The 9,931-nt window shown below is 43.3% G+C and overlaps 1 protein-coding gene across 1 annotated transcript; it reads left to right on the top strand.

Moving 5' to 3' along the window:
• The first annotated feature begins 857 nt into the window (after positions 1-857).
• shtn2 (shootin 2) lies at positions 858-8,741 on the top strand. Its single transcript, XM_076092579.1, is given in 18 exon segments — positions 858-1,013; positions 1,632-1,681; positions 1,833-1,893; positions 2,077-2,171; positions 2,380-2,563; positions 2,692-2,789; positions 2,883-2,964; positions 3,484-3,578; positions 5,711-5,851; positions 5,945-6,098; positions 6,519-6,588; positions 6,590-6,631; positions 6,798-6,856; positions 7,067-7,164; positions 7,304-7,324; positions 7,407-7,460; positions 7,559-7,688; positions 8,368-8,741. Coding segments are annotated over 18 exon segments (1,626 nt in total). The 5' UTR covers positions 858-979; the 3' UTR covers positions 8,526-8,741.
• Positions 8,742-9,931: the final 1,190 nt, after the last annotated feature.

Here is a 9,931-nt window from a genome sequence, read left to right as displayed (position 1 = left end):
ACATATTTTCACCGGGAATGAATAGACAGAGTTATTGTCCCGTCTTTGTGTATTCAAATTTACATTTAGAGTTTCAAACGAGGCTATTCAAGGTGTTTCAACACAATGTTTAACGAATATTTTATTTTATTTTATAGAGCTAACATCAAGCACCCTGTGCACATTGATGTTGATTCAACAACATCAACCCATCTGGACCACCAAGCCCTCGATTTAACCGCATTGATAAATGCAAGTAGTACTTAACCCTGACCAAACTCTCTGCATAGTCGTAGGAAAATAACATAGAATATACTGCAATAAACTCCTGGCAGGCAGATGAATAAATAAAACATTACGTTTTATTTAAATTATTCATGGTGGAGAAATGTGTGTCATCAGCATCATCACTGTCACCTCCCGGATTATCGCCCAGAACTTGGTTCCCATGGCAGGTCTGATTCAGAGGTCATGAACTCTTAGCACGGATGCTAATAGAGGAATAGAAGCAGCTCCTCCTTTGCTCCGGCTGCTTGAGTGACATTGATCTTGTAGTAGAGAGACAGTGTCGTCCCTTAGAGACCACATGCATGGACAGAGGCGGCATTTTCCTCTTTTCACTGCACGAAAAAAGGGGGGGAAAGTTCAAACAGCTCGTCCTTTAACTTACTTGTGACGTCAAAAGCAAATATTATGAATATTTATGTTGAAATAACATCTTTTTAGTAATCAAACATACATAAAAAACTTGTTTATTAGGGTATAAATCCATATTAGTAATGATTAAGATGGCCTATTGGCCAGTGTACGGAAAAAGTTCCTCTTTTTCAAATCGAGGCGGTGGGGGAGTGTTTAAGTAGTGATTCCCACTTGCTTCCTAAATAGCAAGCCGACTGCCGCTCAGACAGAAAGCAGGCTTTCGTTTGTGCTTGAATGTGAAGCTTAATTTCTTATTTTTATACCGAGGAGCTAAAAGCTTGATAACTGTGCAGACGGCGGGATGTGGGCACAAGGTGAGGACGGAGCAGCAGCAGGTAAGACTTGATGATGTGGATATAAACTGGTGCTGAGGTTTTATTTTAGTCACATGATGAGCTTAACGGTTTCAATAAGAATCCACGGTATCGTATTAAGTCATGTTATTTATTGTGGACTTGTGGAGTAAGATTATAAAGGGGTTTTATTTCTTAAATGTTGGCGGTTCGGTGTATGAAAAAGTTCAAAATGACCTTTCATGAACAACAAAATGCTTCCATTTCTTGCAGCTGTTCATTCAATAAAAGCTGTTTTTTTTAAATGGTGGATGTTGTCATCAGCTGGGTTAGCTTAGCTTAGCACAAAGACTGGAAACAGGGGGAAACAGCTAGCCTGGCTCTGTCCTAGCACCTCTAAAGCTCACAAATGAACACGTTTATATCTAATTTGTTTAATCCGCACAGAAACAGTGGATAGTGTAAACTTTTGAGTTGGGGGCCACAGAAAGTGAAACGTGTTTTTATGATCCTTCTGTGATTTCACTTCCTGTATTGCTCCTCCTCAGGCGGCCTCTGTAGTTCCTCTTGCAGTCAGACAGGATGTGAGCATCCAGCTGAGCGTCTTTTCTTTCTCTGATGCCGCCGGCCCTTTTGATAAAGATCTTCTTGTCCCCACAGAGTCTGACGGAGAGACGGGTTTCTCTTCCGAAGATGAGGGAGACATTCAGGTATCACTGTTAGTGATGGGCAGCAAATGATGAGGTTAATTAAAGCTGCTGTCTAATGTGCATAAAGTGAATAAAATCAAACACATCAATTTGTTGTCATCTTTTTCTCCTGTTTTGCTTTTCTGTTTGTTTGTTGATGTTTTATTGTAAGTGTGAGATCCTGGAAATTCAGAGGGATGAAGCCAACCAGAGACTGTCCGAACTAGAGGAAAGTGAGAATCATGTGTTTCTTTATTTTACCTTCTTGTCCACATTCAGCATACTATCCCAGAATGCATCACACTCTAATTCACATCTGTAGGCAGTATGACATAAAAAAGGTGTCTGGCTGATTCTGTGCAATTTAAGTCAGACGTCTCCTTGCTCTGTAACAACTCGTCTCCTTTTATTTCTAGTCTCCAATCAGCTCTTGAAAGAGATAAATGTACTGGAGATGCAGTTCCAGATTGAGCGCTCCTGCAGGGAGAGTGCTGAGGCGCTGGCTGTCAAAGTATGTCTTTCTACTCTTGGTCCTTTTCTCTCCTATGTCCTTTCCTTTCCTTATATGTTTCCTTTTCATTCCTTTACTTTCCTGTCCTTTCCTTTGCTTTTCTTTTCTACATTCCTCTCCTTTTGTTTTCTTTTGTGTTGTTTCCTTTCCTTCCCTTCCCTCACATAACACAAACCTCCAGATGCACCATTATCTCCTCTGTTGATAGGTGAGCAAAGAGAACAAAGTGCTGAAGCGGACGAGCCAGATGGTGATGCCGCTCATCCCCGAGCTGCCTGAAAACTTGGCTGCCGTGACCTTTGAACTAGAGGCGGACTCTGCGGTTGACTGTGATGAGGTAGACGACTGCGGCGAAGAGACGCTGCTGATGGAGAATCAAGCTCTGATCGCAGGTTAGACAGAATTCAAAACTAGAAGTCAAACTGGGATAACTGGCTTATTGTTGTGTCTGCATTGCAAACCAAATAGCCAAATATTCTGTGTTTCTGTGTGTGTGTGTGTGTGTGTGTGTGTGTGTCAGAGCTGCAGGCGTCAGTGGACGGTCTGTTGGCTGAGAAGCTGCAGCTGGAGCAACAAGTGGAGGATCTGACCAGAGAGCAAGTCCAACTTAGAGAGCAGGTACATCAGTGTGTGTGTCTGTGTGTGTGTGTGCGTGTGTGTGTGTGTGTGTGTGTGTGTACCTGGAGTCTTATCACAGACTTTTTCTCTCAGCTTGCTCTGGAGGTCGAGGAGAAAGAGGCCCTCCTGAGGAAAATGAGCAAACAAAACAAGGCCATGAATAAAATCAAATGCGGTGAGTCCTCGTTCAATTCGGACTGCAGCTAATAAATATTTTCATCATTAATCTATCAATATTCTTTTTCCAAATAGCAACAAGTAAATAATTATTTATTCTAAAATGTCAGAAATAGTGAAAAATGTTCCTTTATCCCCACTTATTGATTTGTCCAGCCACACTCCAAAAGGATCCTTTTAACGTTAGATTTGGTTCTATCTGCTGCAGGTTTTGAGATATCTGTCTGTGAGATTTCTGCTGCCATCCCAAAACAACGTTTGTGTCTGGAATGTTATTTTGCAGAAAAAAGCAGCCTCATAATTGAAAGACTTGAATGAGCAAATAAATGGCATTTTTTTGCTTCATAAGTGATATAACGTGATTAATTGGGTGTCATATTTGATTCATTTTTCTTCAGAAATTAAGCATTTCAGTCCATTTCATTTTCATTTTTTAATCAAAAACATCATGAATGCCATTGAATATACCTGTTAATGTTGTGTGTGTGTGTGTGTGTGTGTGTGTGTGTGTGCACAGTCTCCCAGCTTGTCACAGAGGAGTTCACAGAAATGTCTCAGAAGCTGGAGCTGGAGCTGGGCCTCCGGCAGCACGCTGAAGTCTTCGCCCACCAGGTGTGAGCGCGTGGCATTCCCATGTGTGTGTGTGTGTGTGTGTGTGTGTGTGTGTGTGTTTTCTGCAATGCACAAAACATTTTGTCATACATTCACACCTATAGACACTGAGGGTGACAGGTCGTGCCACAGGAAGGGAACATGAGTGTTAGAGCGTTGACCTTCGGGCGGCTACGGCGAACAGACGGACATTCGGACAGGGGGGAAGGGAGACACACACACACACACACACACACACCTCCGCTGTCAGATGATGTGGCGGGACAGGAGAAGGGGGTCTCCATTCTCTGTTTTCACACCGATGACACTTTGGTCACATCCAGGCTCTCTGCGTGGGGCAAAGCGTTCACACACACAAGACAAAAGCGGACACACACTCGTATACAAGCTGTAAAAACACAGATTCACTTAAAATCCAAATACCCAAACACACACACAAACACCCCCACACACAGCACCGTTTTTTGCTGCCCCAGCTGCGCCTATAATGAAGGCCTTTTCTTTCAAAAACCGTCTCTCTGTTCCCTTCCCTTCCCATTTAGCCCCTCCCTTCCCCGTAATTAGTGGTCATCACTGCCGGTGAAGGAGAATAGTGGTCTTTAAGCACAACCTGTCTTTGCCTGACACCTTTATATTTTGCCGAGCATATAGCAATTGTCGCCTTTGTGCGCAGCGTCCTCCATTTACCGGACAGCCTCACAATGGGCCGCCTCGCAGGGGTCCTTACCTGTGAAAAGGACCCCCAACTGTTCACACAATCCCCCCCCCCCTCCCGTTTTTCTCAATTCATGTTAAAAGACCCCCCTGTGCTGAATGCCTCTTGTATGCACTACTATTTGTCTGTTTTCATGTGTTTTGAAAACACCAACCATTCACACCTCTCCTCTGTGATGCATGGTGGTATAATGACGCAGGGCCTCAAAACAGGAAACAATTTGGAAGGGGCGGCGGGGGGTTGTTTTGTGTCTGCGTCTTTGTCTGTTTGTGTAGCCGTGTCTGGTTGTAGCTGTGTGTTTGTGTGTATGAAATAATTGTGCTAATTGCTGTGTGAAAATTGCTCTCTGCTGAAGGGGAGACCGAGATTAGAGCGGTGTGCTTTGCAGCGCGGGGCCTCGTGCTGCCGTGTGCTGAAACAGAGCTCACTAAACCTCGCTGCTTCAGTCTGTCCTTAAAAAAACAAAAACACAGAAATGAAAACTGATATTTTTTCCCCCTCCCTCACACTTCCTGTTCTCTGATCCTGCTCTCATAAAGTGTCCATTCAACAGTGAATCCAATATGAATACATTGAGATCCTTTCCCTCCTTTTGTATTGTTTCTTACAACTACACACTCAGATTACACAGGAGAGGCTTTTAGGGCTCATTCTGATATTTTTCCCAGGAGCCAATATATTCACAATGTGCCAGTTTCTGGTAACAAAATAATAATTAAAAAATGAAACCTCTTTTATTGGTCCAATTTTCATGCGCATCTCTTATTGTCGGCCTTCTATCGCTGGTATTTAATACCTGTTTATTCAGTGGCTAGATGCGCTCCTGAGCTGCTTTAATATCCTCTTTGAATACGTTTAGAATTGTGTGTTTGTGTTGCATTGTGGCAGTGTGTCTTTCATATGTGCTCTGCTGTGATTTGATGTGCAGGCCTTTGTGGATTAATAACGTTATCTAATCCAACCTAACTGATCAACATGTTTATCTGTATATACATTAACAACATCACGTGAGCTCATCCAGAAGAGCAAAATGTTTGTTTGCATCACTCTGGTCATTTATTAGCTCTAAATGAACTGTAGCTGGTGTATTTATTTGTCACACCGTACAGGAAAGAATCAGATTTCCTCAGTGAATCAAGGCAAAGCTTGACATTTTTGAGTTTTGCATTATGCGCTTTGTTTCTATTCTTCCATGCAGCTGATGAGGAAGTCATTGCTCGGTGACACACCGGTTTGAAAACACTCTCTGCATTGTGACAACCTCCTGGGGGAGAAAATTAACAACCAGCTATTCAGATCTCACTTTGTTTCCCCCCCCCCCCCCCTCTGATTGTGGCCCATTGCCATCGACGGATTTCTTTTCCATTTTCCATGTGCTCATGATGTCAGAAGGTGAATTAGTTGTTTGTCTCGTCAGATGTTTGCGGCCCGCGGCGAGAGCGAGACGCTGCCGCAGAGCTCGGAGACCGGCCTGCAGCTGCGGCTGCAGCAGGCGCTGGAGCAGATCTCCAACATCAGCCTGGCCCTGTGTGATATACAGCGCTGCTACCAGGACCAGGTGTGTGTGGACGGTATAGATAAAAGCCAGAGCGAAAGGGTCTATTTATGTTCTTCATCATGCACCCTGTTTCTTTCATCCCATGTCTTTCAGGTAAGACGGAGTCAGAGCGCCGTGGACCAGAGCGCCGTCCTCTCTGAGCTGCAGAACCTGAGGGAACAGCTGGAGGGGAGCGAGGAGGAGAAGAAGGCCTTGGAGACGCAGCTGTGTGGAGCTAACGGCTGCGTCGTGCAGCTCCAGGAGGAAGGTAGCGAGGGGGCGGCGGGGGGGGACGGGACATTTCTTGGCAAACGTGCTCAATGGTAGCTGCAGGAAAGGGTCAAAAGCAAGCTCCTAATGTTGTTGTTCAAGAGAAGATATTAAAGGTTAATTGGAGGCATGATTAAGAAGTGGCGGCCTAACCCACCTCAGCTCCATCTCGCCGCACAGATGTGGATTTCCTGACTCCTATCTACGCTCCAAAACATCCTTTGTACGAATGACGTCATAGACACTACAAGCTGTGTACTCAGATGCTTCCTAAAAAAACAAATCTCTGCCTCAATGATCTTGGAGTCTTTTCTCCTTGAATGAGCCGCTTGTTTCGTGTAAAGCGGGTCAATATCGCTTTGTATTTAGCGGGCGAACGCTCTCTTGGCTTATGAAACTGACGATCTTCCTTTTGTAGTGAAACAGCTACAAGAAACGCTGAGCAGGCCGGAAGAACCAGAGGAGAAAGCCGCTCCTGCTCCACCTCCTCCCCCCCCCCCCTCTTCCTCCACCACACACTGCTGTCACCAAGTATGTTTAATTAAAGCCAGTCAGTTTAAATACTGTATCAGAGGCTTTTTACACCCTAATGACTGAGGCCTTTTAATATTTATGAATTGTAAAACACCATGTCACCGTGTATGACAATGTGACCCCCCCCCCCCTCCCCCCTCTCTCTCTTTCTCTCTGTGCCAAGTTCACTTGATTTCCTGAGAATCAGGAGAAAAGAAAGAGCCACTAAAGCTGATCAAAACAGTGAGTCACTCTTCCAAAAAACATACTTTTCCCCCTGAAGACGAGATTTATCCTGAATGTTTTAATTTTTCCTGGTTTCTCAAAACCCTGTACTTTACTTTTACCTCATTTGAACACAAATTAGATGCAGTACGCACTCCATAACAATGAGCTCTCAGTCCTAAAGGCTTGAAACAGGTTTAAATATGTTTTCCATCTCTAATCTTTAAGAAGCAGCACCGTTGTTGGACATGCAGACGAAAGCGGTGGATGAAATGATGGAGAGAATAAAGAGAGGCATCGTCCTGAGGCCCATGAAGAGAACACAGGTGGACAGATTCCCCGTTGATTGTATTGTGTGTTTGCATCTTTTGGGGCTTTTAAATGAGCAGAGGAACTTGTATAGGAACAAAAAAAACAAAGTGATAAATGATAAACTCTGAATACTAACGACTTCTCTGCTCACAGGAGGATGACAGCTCATGGAAGGTCAGTTATCCTCATACACATTTGTTCCTTTTTAGTTTTTTATTATATAGCAGTTCCAAATTATTCCCAAAACTTCTTGCAGGATCAGAGGAGTGAAAACAGAAAATCCGCTGTCGGGGAGTTGAAAGGAATACTGGTAATGTACATCAACTGAAAGCAAAACACCAGAGTGACAAATGGCAACTCAAGCCACTGCGTTTTAAAAACGCATCTTTGACCTTTTCTACACACCAGGACAACATGAAACGTCAGCAGCTCCGCAGAGCGCCGTCCAGACGAGGCCGAAATAATGGAGAAGCGGAGCTCCTGCAGGTGCTCCAGAGGAGGAGGAGAGCGATGGGGGAGAACCAGGACCAAACACGGGGTACGCTGCCACTCCTCTACGTTCACAATGATGCTACCGTGTGTGGCGTCTCTTTGTCCTTTATTTCTGCTAAAGGGGGTTTAGGTTGATATTGTTATTGTCTAGTTTCTTGTGTGTCCATGTGAGAGGTCTGCTGTACATCACAGATAGCTGCTCTAGGAAGCTACGGGCTGAAATGATTCCCCTTTCGACTGTGTTTGAGAAGAAGCAATGCGGCGATATGTTTCTCAATACTAAAGCTTTTAATGAGGTTAGAAATCCAGTTCTGGATCGAAAAAAACGACAGTTTGTGGTCTTTTGACAGCATATTTTGACTCTCAAAGGGATATAATGCAAAACAGACGATTTAACAGCAAGCAAGAGAATGCTCCAAAATGTTGGAGTCTTCCTTTAATACTATGAGGTCACTAACAAGGAAAGACCGTCGCCTGTCTTTTACTTTCATTGTTTTACAATTTTTTTAATTATTTCATTCTTTATTTTTTAATTGCATTAGTATTTTCTTGCAAATACGCTGTAATGTATTTTAAAGGAAAGATAAAGAGTTAAAAGTAACCACCAGATCACTTCCAGGCTCAACATTTGATCTGCACGCAAAGAGTATTTTTGCCTCTGAAGTATTTATAATCAGAACGAAGTGTCTGGATGCGAGACTAACTTCAGGTAATCTCTTGGTCAGACCCCCAGCCGGGTCCACAGTGTGTCCCAGCAGCAGGAGACGCTCCCTGGGCGGGCGAGAGCGGCAGTGCCCCTGTGCTCCGGAGGCTGAAACAGAACAGAGAGAAGAGAGACTCTCGCATCAGAGCGTCAGCACTGATCATCAGCCAGGAAAACTGAAAGCTTTCTGAGAACTCTTTCCTTCTTTTTTATTTGTAATTGATTAACTGAAGGCCTTTTTTAAATTTTAACCTCAGAGGAACCAATTATATCCTTCCAGATGTTTTGAATTAATACATGAATGCATTGCTTTTGTTACCATTCACAATGAAATGTCAGTTGATCTTGGCCTCTATTGAAAAGTTCAAATAAAGCCTTGAGTTGTGATGAAAATAATGTCCGAAATCAGTTCTTAATGTTTGTTTTATTCTCCTGGGAGTACCAGAGATGGAGGTGTACATTGCAAAGAAAAATAAAATTACACATTCAGGGTTTCAGAAAAACCATGAAAACGCCATTTAACCCAGGCCTGCTTCAGTACTTGTTGCATGTCAAAGGGAATGAAACTCATTCAGCCTTGTTTAATGTCCAACATCATTCTTTTTGGGTGCCTGGGTTTCATCTGATCTAAGTGCATGTTACAGGATTTTTTTTTCCATGCTGCAGAATATAGATGAAAAATAGCCAGAGCCATAAAAAACACTATATTATATGAATACTCACTTCTCTCCTGAGGTGTCTGTCTCTTAGAGCTCGAGCCAGCAGAAGAATGGAGGCCGCCATTTATTTCGGCACATTAGAGCTCTCACACCCGAAACCCAGAGGTGTTGTTAAGATAAGAGCCTCAGGTGACCTGGACGCTTCCTCCTGAAAGTATCTTTAAATGCGGCAGGTCGCCTTCTGTTTTCTCACCTCCACACAGATAATGTATATATGTGAGCATGCATGAATGAATACAGACCCCACACCCTGACACCACACTATCTATCTATCTCCCTTTGTTAAAAGCATTTGAAAAAGATGAAATTACTCTCACCTTTGACTCCGACACCATTTTAGTGTCTTCACACTGTTTCACATTATATATTTACTTTATTTAGCTCCTTTTACTAGAAGGTCTGCCTTTTCACTCTCCTGCATACATGTTTTATTGTTTTCCTCCTCGGTCTCAAAGGTGTTAGCTTTTTGGGATGCAGTAATGTATTCTGTCCCCTCAGTGTTAGTGAATCAATGCACATGAAAGCCGGTGGGTGTGTGTGTGTGTGTGTGTGTGTGTGTGAGAGAGAGAGAGAGAGAGAGAGAGAAAGCAGGAGATAGAGACATACAGGTAATGAAAGCGAGACAGGAGGTTCTGAAACTGATACTCTATATTCAAGGATACTGAAAATAAAGGGCGTGTTAACGAGAGACAATTATGATACTGTGTGAACTTTGGCATTAACACCCAAACTGTGCATCTTTGTGCAAGTATTGCACTGTAAAGCCTTTAAAATAGTGTGTTTACAGTATGTTTCCCATGTAAATGAAGGTTTCATAAAGATGTGTCGTAGGTGAATTAGAGGCAAACTGTAAATATATGCACTCAC

Source organism: Anarhichas minor, unplaced genomic scaffold (assembly GCF_050575085.1).
Source record: "Anarhichas minor isolate MPS153535 unplaced genomic scaffold, ASM5057508v1 ptg000016l, whole genome shotgun sequence".
Lineage (NCBI taxonomy): Eukaryota > Metazoa > Chordata > Actinopteri > Perciformes > Anarhichadidae > Anarhichas > Anarhichas minor.
Note: the sequence above shows the minus strand (reverse complement) of the source record. Positions and strands in the feature narration are given on the sequence as shown.